General features: G+C 41.8%; 1 protein-coding gene across 11 annotated transcripts in view; it reads left to right on the top strand.

The window, feature by feature from the left end:
• Positions 1-7903: 7903 nt before the first annotated feature.
• The window catches only part of ANKRD42 (ankyrin repeat domain 42), a 69031-nt gene continuing 61703 nt past the window's right edge, over positions 7904-15231 (top strand). For 5 of the 11 annotated variants that reach the window (XR_010147098.1, XM_063782580.1, XM_009423643.4 and 2 more), the window contains exons 1-2: positions 8772-8910; positions 12634-12797. Coding sequence is in view for 9 of the 11 variants with exons in the window: in XM_063782580.1 (XP_063638650.1) it covers positions 8853-8910; positions 12634-12797 (222 nt within the window). In the remaining 2 variants the exon portion in view is untranslated. 11 annotated transcript variants of the gene reach the window in all.

Consider the following 15231-nt stretch of genomic DNA (forward strand, 5'->3'; position numbering starts at 1 on the left):
CTTTGTTTGTACTTCTTCATTTCTTGAAAAGCTTTAGAATGTGACTTTCTTGTTGTCTTTCATCTGTTTTTTGAAACATGAACATGGTACTTGCTATGAGCCAGGCACTCTGAGACAGGTTAGTCTTTTCTGCCATTTATTGGAGATAGGCATATAAAACACTGAGTTTTATTGAGCACATAGTATGTAGCAGGCACTAGCACTTTCTACATGTATTTTCTCTGGTATTCACATCTAATAACTACATGGTAGATGGTGTCCCCAGTTTACAGATTAAATTAAGCCACTCACTTTAAAATTTTTATCAGAATTTGAACGTGGCTTTGTTTCCTCTAATTCCATACAATTTCTGCAATTTTAAAAGATACCCCCAAATTGTTTGTTAGGATAGAAATAAGCACACCAAACTACTGGAAGGTGGCTAAGGAAGATTCTACAAAAGTGGTGACATTTGAGTCTTGGAGGATAACCAGGAGTGGAGTCCATACTGATGGGAAGGGTATCTTTGGAAAATGAACAGCAAATGTAAAGGCTTGAAATACTTTTGTGTTTTCAAAAATTGACTTATGGTTAAAACTCAGTAGTTTTGAATAGGAGATTATGATGAGCCATTAATTTTTTTAGTAGAAATGGAGTCTCACTATGTAGTCCAGGCTGGTTTCGAATTCCTGGGCTCAAGTGATCCTACTGCCTTGGCCTCCCAGAGTGCTGGGATTACAGGCATGAGCCACGTGCCCAGCCTTTATTTTTAAGTAGTGAAGAGCCTTCTTGGTCATGCTAAGGAATTTTTATTAAACTGATGACCAGAGCAGCCACTAGAAATTTTAAACAGAGGTGACATCCTATCTGCATTTAAGCTTTTTTATTTTTTTAAGAATCAAGTGAATACAATTTTAGAGATTGCTAAATCCAGAGAGGTCCAGTGGGAAAACTGGTAGCCATTGGATTTGAGTTGTAAACAGGTAACAGCTGAACTTACGTATATGAACACCGCCATAGGAACTGAGGTCTGTGAATCCAAAAATGTAGGCAAAACTTCCTGTTGAACATTTTTCTGGGGAAACCACCATAGCTTTTATCAAATGCTTAAAGGTATGGAACATTCTAAAAGGAAGGTGATATTCAAACCTAAAAGTGTATCAACGGTATCCACATGGAGAAGAGGGTCAAGGATGGGGGAACAAAGACTGGTAGGTGGGAAGGTCAGAAAGAAAATGGGAAAACCAGCAATGGGAAAATTTTTTTTTTTTCTTTTTTTGAGACAGTCCTGCTATGTTGCTCAGGCTGGATCAGTGCAGCAGCACAATCTCGGCTCACTGCAACCTCTGCCTCCTGGGTTCAAGTGATTCTTCTGTCTCAGCCTCCCAAGTAGCTGGGATTACAGGTGCCCGCCACCACGCCTGGCTAATTTTTATATTTTGAGTAGAGGCGGGGTTTCACCATGTTGGCCAGGCTGGTCTCGAACTCCTGACCTTAAGTGATCTGCCCGCCTTGGCCTCCCAGAGTGCTGGGATTACAGGTGTGCGCAGGAAGAAAATTTCAATGGACGAGGTAGTCAACAAAATGAAGTCAAGAAAATATGTAAGACTGAGAAATACTCTGTAACTGTTGACCTAAGAACAGCTGAGTATGGGTGCCAACACCTGGTGCAATGGGTAGTGTGGATGAGAGGTAACAAAATATTAAAAGCTATTTTTTTAAATGAAGTTTAACTCCAGAGATTGAATTGTAGTTAGACAAATAGGAGAGGCATTAGCATGTTAAGAGGAGCTCAGTGGAGAAATGGGTTGAAGATGGAGATGACCGGTATACCAGTCTCAAGGTTGTAACAAGATAGTATCAACAATAGCACAGGAGGGGCGGCGCACAGTGGCTCATGCCTGTAATTCCAGCACTTTGGGAGGATGAAGTGGGTAGATTGCTTGAGTGTAGGAGTTCAAGACCAGCCTGGGCAACATGGTGAAACTCCGTCGCTACCAAATATATGAAAAACCAGAGGGACACTGTCTGCAAAAAAAATAATAAAAGCACAGGAAGGATTTAGCTTTGGAATGGAGGTGGGCCAGTGTTCTCCAAGATGGCCACTAGTATTTACAGTTGGGTTTGAGTTCAATTCTTATTTTCTCTTTGAGGTAGAAGGCCAGATGTAAGGCAGTGATCCAGATCTGCCCCATATTTGGCTGTGCATTAGAATTATAGTGAATTTAAAACAAATTTTAATACTAAATTTAGAGATGGGGCCTTACCAGGTTGTCCAGGCTGGCCTCGAACTCCTGGGATCAAGCCAGTCTCCCACCTCAGCCTCCCAAGTAACTAGATTACAGGTGCACACCACTACACCTGGCTTAGAATTAGTGAATATTAAGAGATTCCTAATCTCTGGAGAGTCTCATTTAGTTGATTCGCATCCAGGGGCACTTCTAGTATTTAAGCTCCATAGTTTTTTCTAATGAACAGCCAGATCTGGTAAATAATTCAGAAATCAACATCAACAGCATCCCCAAAGATAGAAAGAGTCAATACATAACACTGTTAGCTAGAAGTAGTAATCTAACACTGTAAAGTGCAGTAAGGAAAACTAAATGAAGCCTCAGAGATGATGGAACATTTTCTTTTAAATTGAATTGAAGTTTGAGAGAACAAGTAAAAGGAAAAGTATGTGTTTCCTAAAATCTAAAGATTTCATTAAGTTTATATCCTCCTGGTTTTAGTGTAATTTTCCCACTGAAAATGTCCAACTTTGATGCTTTGGAAAATAGAAAGCAATCTCATTGCAATTCAGCTAAAAATAAAAAGCTTTGGGAAGAAAAATAAGGAATTACATATAAAAAATTAAAACATTCTCATGTAACAGCTTAGTATATACATATTTTTTATATGACTGACCTTACAATTTAGTACCAAGTAAGCAACCTAATGGAGGTTAACACAAAATATTCAGGAAAATCTGAGGAGGCATCTAACCATGCTGCAGGTGGAAAAATGTAGCTGCCTAAATGGAGGTAGAAATGGAAAATAAAGACTATTATCAAGAAAGACCTGCACTCTTGTAGAATTGGGAAGTTTTTTCCTAATCCTAAATGGGGTCAGCTCCCAGAGATAATGGGCATTGTGTTGAGCAGGTGGGGAAGAGTAGCTAAATAAGAGCCAAAAGGTACCCAAGGAGTACCCCTGTGAAGATTTGGGAGTGAGCACCAAAAGAACAAGAATGACTGGGAAATAACAGAAAATGGCACATAGGCAGAAAGGAGTACAGACTGTCACCAATACCCACTTCGTTTTTTGTTTTTGCCTGGGGTTGGCCCTGCTCCCTTCTCTGAAACAAGATGTAAAAAGCTGATTTATGATATCCTGCTTTATCACCCCACTTTAGAAAAACTGAGGTAGAAGTGGAGGACTAGTCATATTTACTAACTGGAATCATACCTTCCTTCCTACTCACAAAAGGTTCCAGTTCTCTAGAATACTGAGATGACCACTCCAGGATGTATTCTGAACCCTGTTTCACTTAAGAAACTTCTTCCAGGCTGGGCGCGGTGGCTCACGCTTGTAATCCCAGCACTTTGGGAAGACGAGGCGGGCGGATCACGAGGTCAGGAGATCGAGACCACGGTGAAACCCCGTCTCTACTAAAAATAATTAGCTGGACGTGGTGGCGGGCGCCCGTAGTCCCAGCTACTCGGAGAGGCTGAGGCAGGAGAATGGAGTGAACCCAGGAGGCAGAGCTTGCAGTGAGCCAAGATTGCACCACTGCACTCCAGCCTGGGTGACACAGCGAGACTCTGTCTCAAAAAAAAAAAGAAAAAAAAATTTCTTCCATAGTCAGGCACTTACCTTGAAATCCCATGCAGTCTGGATATTGCATCTTAGCTTTTCTATTAAAATTACTCTTATTATCAATGACTTCTTGCTAAAACCAGTGTGCTTTTCTTAGCTTCTTAATCTCTTCTGGACCACACTCACTTTATTGTTTTTGAGACAGAGTCTCGCTGTGTTGCCCAGGCTGGAGTGCAGTGGCGTGATCTCAGCCACTCAGATTTTGGATAAGGATTTCAGATTTTGGATAAGGACTGAAAATCTCAGATTTTGGATAAGGGGTGCTCAACGTGTATAATGTTATACAGAATAATTTGTTTCTGATTTTCACAGTCTCCTTTGTAAGATGTCCCTTTGCCCTTTTTTTTTTTTTCCCTGAGACGGAATCTCACTCTGTCGCCAAGCTGGAGTGCAGTGGCGCGATCTCGGCTTACTGCAACCTCCACCTCCTGGGTTCAAGCAATTCTCCTGCCCCAGCCTCCCAAGTAGCTGGGACTACAGGCGCCTGCCACCACGCCCAGCTAATTTTTGTATTTTTAGTAGAGATGGGGTTTCACCATGCTGGCTGGGATGGTCTCGATCTCTTGACCTCATGATCCGCCTGCCTTGGTCTCCCAAAGTGCTGGGATTACAGGCGTGAGCCACCATGCCCGGCCTGTTTCTTTTTTTTTTTCTGAGACAGTGTCTAGCTCTGTTGACCAGGCTGGAGTGCAGTGGTGCAATCATGCCTCACTGCAACCTCAACCTCCTGGGCTCAAGCCATCCTCCGTCCATGGGCTCCTTTGTTTCCAATACCATTTTTTTTCCTTTTCTTCCTCAGATTTGTTGAGTTTCTATTTATTGTTCTTTTCAAACACCAGCTAATTACTATCATCAATTTTATTTGCTATTTCATTAACTTCTGCTTTTATTTTTATTATTTTTGAGACGATTTTATTGAGAAGACTTTATAATCTTGCTCTGTCACCCAGGCTGGAGTGCAATGGCATGATCTTGGCTCACTGCAACCTCTGCCTCTTGGGTTCAAGTGATTCTTCTGCCTTAGCTTCCCAAGTAACCAGAATTACAGGTGCACGCCACTACACCTGGCTAATTTTTTTTATTTCTAGTAGAAACAGGGTTTCATCATGTTGGCGAGGCTGGTCTCAAACTCCTGACCTCAAGTGATTCACCTGCCTCGGCCTCCCAAAGTGCTGGGCATGAGCCACTGCACCCGGAGTCTGCTTTTATTTTTAATTCCTTCTATTTTTATTTTGGGAGATTTTACTTTTTCTGCTTCTCTGTTACCTGTTTCTGTTTCCTCTTCTAATCCTTCCTGTCATGTGTGTATCCTTTAAGGATTTGTCATGTGCTGTCTCATTTCCTCAGTAAATTTATCTACTACATATTGTATAGTGAAAAAAATAAAACCTTTACCATTATTATGTAAGTGGCTATAAACACTATATTAATTTGGAGTCAGTCATAGTGGGTTCCAATTCCTCAACTCCTACTTGTGTGATCTTGGTCAAATCTGAGCTGTTTCTTCATCTGTAAAAATAAAAATAACAATACAGATTAAGTTGGGTATTATTTGCAAATCATTTATCACAGAAACTGGCCCACATGAATAACTCGATAAATGCCTGGTATACAAAAGGCCTCAGCTGCCCCATGTCTTGTTTTGTTTTTTCTTTGAGGCGGAGTTTTGCTCTTGTCGCCCAGGCTGGAGTGCAATTGCGCGATCTCAGCTCACTGCAACCTCCGCCTCCCAGGTTCAAGTGATTCTCCTGCCTCAGCCTCCCGAACAGCTGGGATTACAGGCTCCTGCTACCATGCCTGGCTAATTTTTGTATTTTTAGTAGAGATGGGGTTTCGCCATGTTGGCCAGGCTGGTCTCAAATCCCTGACTTCAGGTGATCCGCTCACCTTGGCCTCCCAAAGTGCTAGAATTACAGGCGTGAGCCACCGCGCATGACTCAGTTGCCCCATCTCTAAAAGTGAGGGAATTAGGATGACTAATCCCAAATTCACTTCCAACAGTGAAAAACTTTATCTTCAGCCTATTAGTTCACCTGCCTGACAGTTAACTCATTAACCCACCCACACGACAGTTACTAAGCCCTTCTCTTAAATGAAATATTCTAGACATCAGAAATGCCAAGATTTTAAGATACAGTCCCTACCTTCCAGAAGCTCAGGGTCCTTTAGGGGTGAGGAAAAATTGTTAAACAGATATTTATAATACAATGGGATAAGTGATCTAATAAAAGGTTGTGGGAATTCAGAGACTTTGAGGAGCTCCTGCAGAAAAATTCAAGACCTATTTTGGAATCCTAAGTCAGGTATTTATTATTTACTAGTGAAGGGGGAATTAATGAATTTTATAAGTATATTAGTCAAGAAGTTTATTCTTTTCCTTAGAGGTAGAATGAAATATAGCCCCCCACCCTCTGGAGGCCTGGGTTAAGAGAGAATATTAACCGCTTATTTCTCCTCTACGCACGGAGAGGCTTATCTGTGTTCCACCGTTTCACGTTCCTTGAGGCACCACGAGTTCCTGCTTCCCTCCCTAGCGCGGCTGTAAAGTCACAAGGTTGATAAGCAATTGCTACAAAAGCATGTATTCCCAAGGATGTAAGACATGTGGTGTAACAAATGTAAAAGAATAATTAACTGCCTTTGTTCTTGCTTCTGCAAGTAGGCTTCCTGTAGCACCAAACTCCCGCCACAAACTGCTTAAAAGGTGATTGATCCCTTTGTTCCGGGCTCAGACTTTCTGGACCTCAGTCCGACTGAGCCAGTGATCACCTTAATAATAAAGGGTTCTCCTGAATTCTGTTTGGCCTCTCCCGTCTCTATTTGTCCCGCAACACTAGCAGTGTATCCTCAGGCAATTAACTTTTTTTCCCCTTGTTTCTCTCTCTGTAAAAAGGAAGAGGAATACTTATTTTGGCAGGTTATAATAAGAATTGAGTCAAACTCATTTATGTTGGCATAAAAAAATGAACAAGAAAATATAAAGCACTTAGTACAATGCCAGGCTGATCATAGGAACTCAATAGATGGCAATTGTAATATTACAAAAGGTGATGGAAGTCAAAGACAATTTACTGTACCTCAAGAGAGTAGCGGTAGGATCAGAAGAATTTCCCAAATGTGTTCACAGACCAAAACTGGGGGAAAAGCAGGGTAGTTTCCTGGTAAGACGAACAGCACATGACAAGGCAGACATATTAAAAAGTAAGGTACGTTTCCAGGACGAGTTCATTATTCTTGAAGGGAGAAGGCAATAAGGGTGGAAAAACTGGGCCGAGAGGGGAATCCAGGTTGGTGATGCCCCTGGAGGGCAGGTAATTCTTACTAATTTCTGTATTTTCTGCTGCTGGCACAAAACGTGACCCACACGTTTGCAACAAATGGTGAAATAATTCATTCCTGTTGTTAAGCAATAGGGTTGTAGAAATATTTGAGCAGTAAACATGCTACAGTGAAAGGATTCTCGGATTTGGAGTCAGGAGACCTGAAGCACTCTTTTGACTAATGACCTGTGTTTTTTTTTTTTACTGGTTTTACAACTTACCTGCTGCCTGGCCTTACCAAAGTACTGATATATTGAGTCTCTTGACCCATAAAACAGGGGTAACAACTAACAAGCGATTATTAGAGTTGGCGCTAGTAAAGTACGCAATAAAAACAGCGGCTGCAGCTGCTAAATTCTCCTTTAGGTCTTTTTCCATACTTGCGAAATGACAGGGCAACAAATTTCCTTCCAACCACCACTGAGAAAGTATACCACGTTTGCCCAAGGACAAAAAGGCCCCGCCCGGCCCGCGCCACACAGGTCACCTACGCAGAATGCAGTCCTGGGGGGTTCCACTTGTGTCGCTCAGCGATGGAGGGCGCGATCGATGACAGGCCACTCCAGAGACGGACCTAGATAGGTTCGCATGAGGCCGAGCCGAATTTCACCAAAAACCAGTTTACACCACCTCCCGATTTGTCCACACGAAAAGCCATGGAATAGCTGAGGGAAAGGAAACCGGAAGTAGCGTGGGCCGTGAGGAACGGGAAATGACCTCAGCACGTCGGAAGTGTACTCGTTTCCAAGGCGACGGCCCTGCTGCCTCTCCAGCCAAGTGGCTGGAGTCGGGAGGCTGGAAAGAGACTCCGAGAAAGTACCAGCGGAAGGCGGCCGCCGCTACGGCGATTCGCAGGGAGTAGCAGACGAAGACGGCGGCCGCCGCACTAGCCACCACGTGTGGAGGATAAACGGCCTACACGGCCATTCCGGCGCCGAGTCTAGGGAAAGAGTTAGCGACGACGGGGAAAGAAAATGTGAAGAGAGCGACCGCCGCTCCAGGGTCGCTGCAGGAAGCCTAAGTGCAGACGCCGGCTTCTCCCGCAGTGACTTGAGAAGGGTCAGTGAAAACCTCGGCCACTGCCGCAGCGTCTCTAGGGAGAGAGTTAGGGGAGATAGTGGCCACAGTCACAGCTGCTCTTGGGAGAGAGTTAGGGGAGACAGCACCTTCTGCAGCAGCGACGTGAATTTTAGTGAAGTTGGAGGCCACCAAACTACCGACTCCAGGGGAACAGCCAGAGAAGACCGAGGCCTCCACCTCAGTGGTCCTTGGGAGGGAGTCAGTGACGTTCGGGACCCGCGAACTAGTGACTTCGGGGATAGAGTCAGTGACGATCGCAGTCGCCGCCTCAGTGGCTCCTGGGAGGGAGGGAGTGTCGAAGGCGGCCACAGCGTTGGTAGTTCTTGGGAGGAAGTAAGTGGAGACCGCGGCTACGCAGCCAGCGACTCCTCCGGTGTGAGCGGCAGTGAAGACGCCAGCTACCGCTTCAGTGGCTTTTGGGAGAGAGAAAGTGAAGACGAAGGTTTCCGCTGCAGCTTCTGGGAGAGAGCAAGAGAGGACCTTGGGCCCCGTTCTAGTGACGACGGAGAAGAGGGCCGCTGCCGCTGCAGTGGCTCGTGGGTGAGAGCAAGTGAAGACCGCCGCAGCATCAGGGGCCTGGACTCAACTCCTCCCCAGAGTCGGAGGTGTTGCGCCATGCCCGGGGTGGCCAATTCAGGCCCCTCCACTTCCTCTAGGGAGACTGCAAACCCCTGTGAGTCAGACTATGTCATTGGCCCTCATCTCTGTCGTATTCCTTTTCTCACTTAAGCCCGCAACAGCCTTAGCCCTTTCTGGCATTTCCTTTTCTCAGCCGTCACTCCCCCCTTTCCCTTTTTAATTTATTTTCAGGGGATACCAAAGCTGTTCAGCTCTCCCCTGTTCTGTATTATTTCCGCTTTCTTTCCTTTTTTCCATCCACACTATTCCTCCGAGTCTTCTTGCCCAGCTTGACATCAACTCTTGTTCAGTCTTAATGGACGGACCCTTTTAAGTTCTTCCTTGACTTCCCTGCAGCATTTGACCCTGTGGAGGTGACAAATTAGTACTTACTTAGTTTTCTTCTTTCACTCCATTGAGTGACCCTTTCCCTTACCGTTTTCTTTTCTTCTACCATCTTCTTAAATGCAGCTTTTACCCCTTGATGATGCCATCATTGGTTCTTTTTTTCTTGTCATTTACTGTGACTTCAGTCCTACTGGTGGCCCTCAAATCGGTTACTCATTCAACCATCCAGTAAATATTTACTGCATATGCCTACTTTGTGCTCCGTCTTAAGGAACTTAAGAAGACAGGCACATTCTTTACCTTCTAGTGAGGAAGATAAATGCTGAGCAAATAATGACAAGTGAGATCAGTGTTATAAAGGACGGTAGAATGCCACTGATTCCAGTAGGGGGTGAGTATGGGTGTCAGAAAAAGCATTCTAATACAGAGACACACGTAACACTGAGACCTGAATTCCATATCTCTCCTCGGAGCTGCAAACATACATATATATGTCTCCTTTCTGGAAATTTTCCTTGGGTACCTCAAGAGCAGCATGTCCAAAATGTAATTTTATATCTATATATCCTCTCTGTCCTTCAGTGTTTGCTGTCTCAACTAATGGCACCACAGCACTCAGATGATAAAGCCACACACCTTGGAGTTATCTTATTACTTTTCCCTTGTTTCACCCACTGTATCCATTCCAGTTTAGTTCATTCTAATTTTATTAATATTTGTTGAATCTTTCTCCTTTTCTTTTCCCAGTGTTCAGAGTCTCATTTTTTCTGGTCTAGACTATTGTAAACTGTATTCTTACATGATCTACCTACTCTCTCTCTCTCTCTCTCTTTTTTTTTTTTGGAGACGGAGTCTTGCTCTGTCCCCCATGCTGGAGTGCAGTGGCGCGGTCCTCAGCTCACTGCAATCTCCGCCTTCCAGGTTCACACCATTCTTCTGCGTCAGCCTCCCGAGTAGCTAGGACAACAGGGGCCCGCCACCACACCCGGCTAATTTTTTGTATTTTTAGTAGAAACGGGGTTTCACTGTGTTAGCCATGATGGTCTCCTCCTGACCTCATGATCCGCCCACCTCGGCCTCCCAAAGTCCTGGGATTACAGGCGTGAGCCACCGCGCTCGGCCAATCAACCTACTCTTTAGTCTTGCCTTTTTGCTCCCCATTCAGTAAATTCTCTTCCCTGAATTTAGCCTTGTAAACTCAGCCTTACAGCTCTCAATCATTATAATTCTTCTCTTTAAAATTCCTCAGTGATTCTCCACTGTCTGCTCAAGTCCAAGTTTTTAAAAATAAGTTTCACCATTGTCTGTTTCTTGTCTAGTTCTAGCCTATTTTTCCCTTTAATACTTTAGTAGTAGGATTTGTGTGTGTGTGTGTGTGTGTGTGTGGTTTCTTGACCATGCCCTACTGTTCATGCTGTTTAGGCCTACTCACTGCTCCTACTTTCCTTGGCAAACTCCTGTTAATCCTTGAAGATTCTGTCTTAGATGTAACTTTCCCCAGGAATCCTTCTGTGTTCCCCTTCCCTCCTACCCTGGCTGAGTTTGAAGTCATCTGTGCTTCCACAGGTTCCTATGAATATTTCCATCGTTGCTTTTACCACATTATTTTGTATTTTGTGTTTGTATCTTCTCTACTAATCTGTGAGTTCCTTGAGGGTGTCTTCATCTTTTTATCCTTATGGTAGACACCAAACTTACGTTGAGTAGATGGATGAGTGGATGAATGAATAAATCGGGATGGAATGTAGTGAGAAAAAAGACCATAAAATTAGATGGAGCCAAATTATGGGAGGCCATAGAGGTCATACTGAGAGTTTGGGTTTTGTTTTGTAGAGTAGCAGTGGCCAACCAGTGGCAGTTTAGAGTAGGGGCATGAAGTGATCAGGATAGTTGGTCTGTATAAGATGGATTAGAGGAGTGTCTCTGTGTAAAATAAGTAGAGTGGATAGAACATCATTTGTAGGTCTGGCTGTGCTAGTTTAAAGAAGAATGAAGGTCCGGCCTAGGGATTAACATCACTGAACGTTTATTAAAGGTGTGTGTGTGTGTATGTGTACGTGTGCACACCTTACATATGCTCTCGTTCCCATTTGCCATATATCTTAATTGTTCTTCAAGGTCTTGCTTGAATGTTTCCTCCTCCTCTGTGACTTGTTTTGTTTCTCCTTAATTTTACCTGTACTCTCTGAGGACATTGCTGTCAGGTTTTTGTATTCATTATGTATTTATCCAAATAGATTTTAATGTGTTGGCAGAAAAAAAATGTATTAAATCCATGTCCATTTTCTATCATGTTATCATAGTGCCTGACTCATGGTAGATGTTCAGAAAGGCTTTTTGAGTACACTTATAGCAGTTTGCTAAGAGCAAAGATATAATTAGAGTATATAAAAAGATGTAATAAAAGTAAGATATAATTCCAGTGTAAAATATTATTTTTGCCCTTAAGAAATTAACATTCTGATTGTGGAGAGAGGACATGTACATAGATAAATAGTAGTACAAGGTTGCACAGATCATTCGCCAGATGTGTTGGTGAGCTGTTTTCAAAACAACTTCATGTCAGGAATCATGTCTGTTTTATTTAGAGAATGCTGAAGTTGAACTGCTTACTCCTTCATTCTTCTCTAATAGTTATCTGTTCGTGCTTAGATACCTTTATTGCCTCTGGTTCACAATGCTTATTAATTAAATTATAAAATATGAAGCACTAAGAGTATGTGAATTAAAAATCGTGGCCTGCCATTACTTTCTTAGTGTAAGACATAAATTTGAAATATAAGAAAGATGTTGATAAAATATATTTGCATGTATGAGATGAGGCTCTGGTGAAGTCTTTTTCACTAGGGAGGCCTTTGTTATGGAGAACACATTGGGCATATTTCAAAATGGTTACTTTCCCCTTCTCACTGCCAAAAACATGAGTTCCTGGCTTTTCACAATGGTAACCTGGTGAGGTTTCTGAAGGTAAAATCTATGAAAGTGTAGTGGCTCCCTAGGTAAGAGTGTGGCCCTTAGAAGTTTCTCATTCTTTGGCTAGTATGTACTCAACCTCTGGCAAGTCATCAACATTACCATGTAAGTGCTTCTACCACTTTATGGCTCCAGGACTGTATTTTTCTGTATTTGTCTCTCCAGATTTGGGGTGGCAGTTTGCCCTGAGACCTCAGTTCTCTGATGGGTCCAAGAAAAGTTGTTCATTTTCTGTTCATTCATTTTTCCCTATAAGGATGGGAGTGTCAACTTCCATGCTTTTTACATGTCAGTGTTGGAACCAGAAGTCTGTTTAAGATATTAATGACAAACATCTTTGTAGTAAATTATTTGGAAAGCCAAAGTAATTTTGTGCTTTCTGTTATATCACTGTTTTAGTCTTTTTTTTTCTTTCACAGTTTTGTAGTACATTGTAAGTAATTTGATTTTTCAATAGGTTCCAGGAAGAAGGTGCATTTTGGCAGCATACATGATGCAGTACGAGCTGGAGATGTAAAGCAGCTTTCAGAAATAGTGGTACGTGGAGCCAGCATTAATGAACTTGATGTTCTCCATAAGTTTACCCCTTTACATTGGGCAGCACATTCTGGAAGTTTGGAGGTAAGAAACTATACATATCACTAAACTGAGGTAAGTTTTAGCTATAACAGTTTTGTAAATTTAGCAAACAGGGCTGAGACTTTATGGTAGGTACTGCATATATTTTCTTTTCAGTCATAGTCAGTTTAATATTTGGGTATTCCACTTTGCTAGGGCTTTATAACAAATTATCCTAAAATTTAGCATAATAAACTAATGATTTATTTATACTCGTGAACAAACCCAAGAATTTGAATCCCGGAGACAGTTTGTCTCTGCTCCATGATATCTGGGGCTTCAGCTGGAATATTAAAAAGCTGGGGCTAGATTCTTCTGAAGGCTTATTCACTCAAGATGTCTCTGGTGGTTGATGCTGGTTATGGATTAGGCACCTTAAACTTCATCCCTGTGGGCCTATTTGTGAGGATTCTACATGTGAGCTAGTTTCTACTTCCTCACAATATGGTGACTGGGTTCCAAAGGTGAGCATAGAGGATTACTTGGAGTGGATAATAAAATGAATATGTATTCTAACATTTTTGCTTTAGTAGCGTCAGATTTTTAGAAAAGAAATGGAATGTTGCAGGTACATTTGAAGTCCCTAAGTACCCCTCTCAGATGCCATTCCTCTGCTTCCAACTCCAGAGATAACTATTACCCTGATTTTGGTGTTTATTATTCCTATCTATGTTTTATGCTGTTATTACATATGATTATATCATTATTTTGAATGACATACATTATATAAATGATATCACATTATGTATATTATTCTTTAGCTTGTTTTTTTTGTTCAATATGTTTTTGAGTTTTATCCATGTGGTTACATATATGTACTCTAGTTCATTTCTTTCAGCCATGTTGTTTATTCTATTCTTAGACTGGTATCAGAATTTATCTGTTTTTGTATTGTTGGATATTTATTTGGTTTCAATTTTTAGCTAGTACTAACTGCTTAGTGAGTATTTTAATGCAAATCTGATCCTTGGGCTCTGTCCAAGGCTAACTAGCACTTTTCTCATGTTTCAAGGTTATGTGTATGGGGGGCTTATTTTAGCTACTACATTTCCCCAGCCTATAAGCTACAATACGTCTGTTGACAATGCATTGTCTTTTTACCCCTACCACACACACATGACTTCCTTCTGTGAGTATGGCAGTCCTGTGTGATATCTTCTTTATTTGTACTTCTTTGCTTCTTGTAACCAAATCTGGTTCAGAGACTCTCCCTCTACCAGTTTGTGTGCCTCACTTAAATGTTATTATAAACAAAGGGTTTTCACTTGTGCCTTTCTTTGGAGCCTGATGGTTCTTTGTGAGCTGGTATCCCTGGGTAGGTGGTTCTCTCTGCTGTTTCCTCCCACATTCCTATTTGATCTGCACTTTGGCAGGTTTTTTAATCTGTTTGTAGTTTGAGTTACAGATGTCTCCTAGTTTCATCTAGTTGGAGTTTTCTGGGTTTTTTTGCTCTTTGCTTTTGGGTGATTTTGGAGAGAAGGGGGAAGTACTGATTTTACTCTGCCATATTCTAATAGACATCAGGATATACCATTTATTTCATCTCTTTTCTGGTGCCCTTTCAGCTTCTCTTACTACTCTCACTCAGTCTGCTTTGGTTAACTCACTCCTCCTATTGTGTAATTGTAGTATTGTTTAAATTTCTTTCCTACTTTACAGTTTCTCCAGTCAGTCTTTTAAACTTCTTTGGCTTTATCGCTTCTACATAATTCATTTATTTGCTCTCTCTCCTGACTTTTGGATTATGTATTAAATGCTTGATCATAGCTCATGCATGTCTGACTGGCATCTCAAATTCAACTAGTCTAACATTAAAACTGTTATATTTTTCCCTCCATTTTGTAGTTTTCCAGGGCAATAGCCTTTGAATCATCATTGAGTTGTTTCAGTATTTCATATAATCAAAACACATTATCAGCATTTGTCTAGATGAAGGTGCAGTTCGTGTTACACATTGATGCAGTGAGAACTAGTCACTAGGTCAGTTGATTCTGCTCCATCTTTGTCTCCTGAATTTGTCCTCTCCATCCCTATAACCATGTTCTTAGATTTAATTAATTTTATTTTTTTGTGTGTGTGGTCCACCTGTAGTCCATATACTATATACAAAGCTATTTTCTCTGTAAAACTAAAATCTAATATTACTTGAGACCTTCCTTAAAACCCTGTAGTAACTCTCTGCCCTCCATAGGATAAAGTTCAAGCCATTTAACATGGTAGACTTATCTCTCTAACCTCATCTCCCATCATAATTGTTTTATGCTATAGTACTGGTGACTACCATCATTTCCCAAATTAGTCTGCTGTTCCATATTATCATAGGCTTTGCACATGCTGTTTCTTTTCTTTTCTTTTTTTTAAAATACTTTAAGTTCTAGGATACATGGGCAGAACCTGCAGTTTTGTTACATAGGTATACATATGCCATGGTGGTTTG

Source organism: Pan troglodytes, chromosome 9 (assembly GCF_028858775.2).
Source record: "Pan troglodytes isolate AG18354 chromosome 9, NHGRI_mPanTro3-v2.0_pri, whole genome shotgun sequence".
Lineage (NCBI taxonomy): Eukaryota > Metazoa > Chordata > Mammalia > Primates > Hominidae > Pan > Pan troglodytes.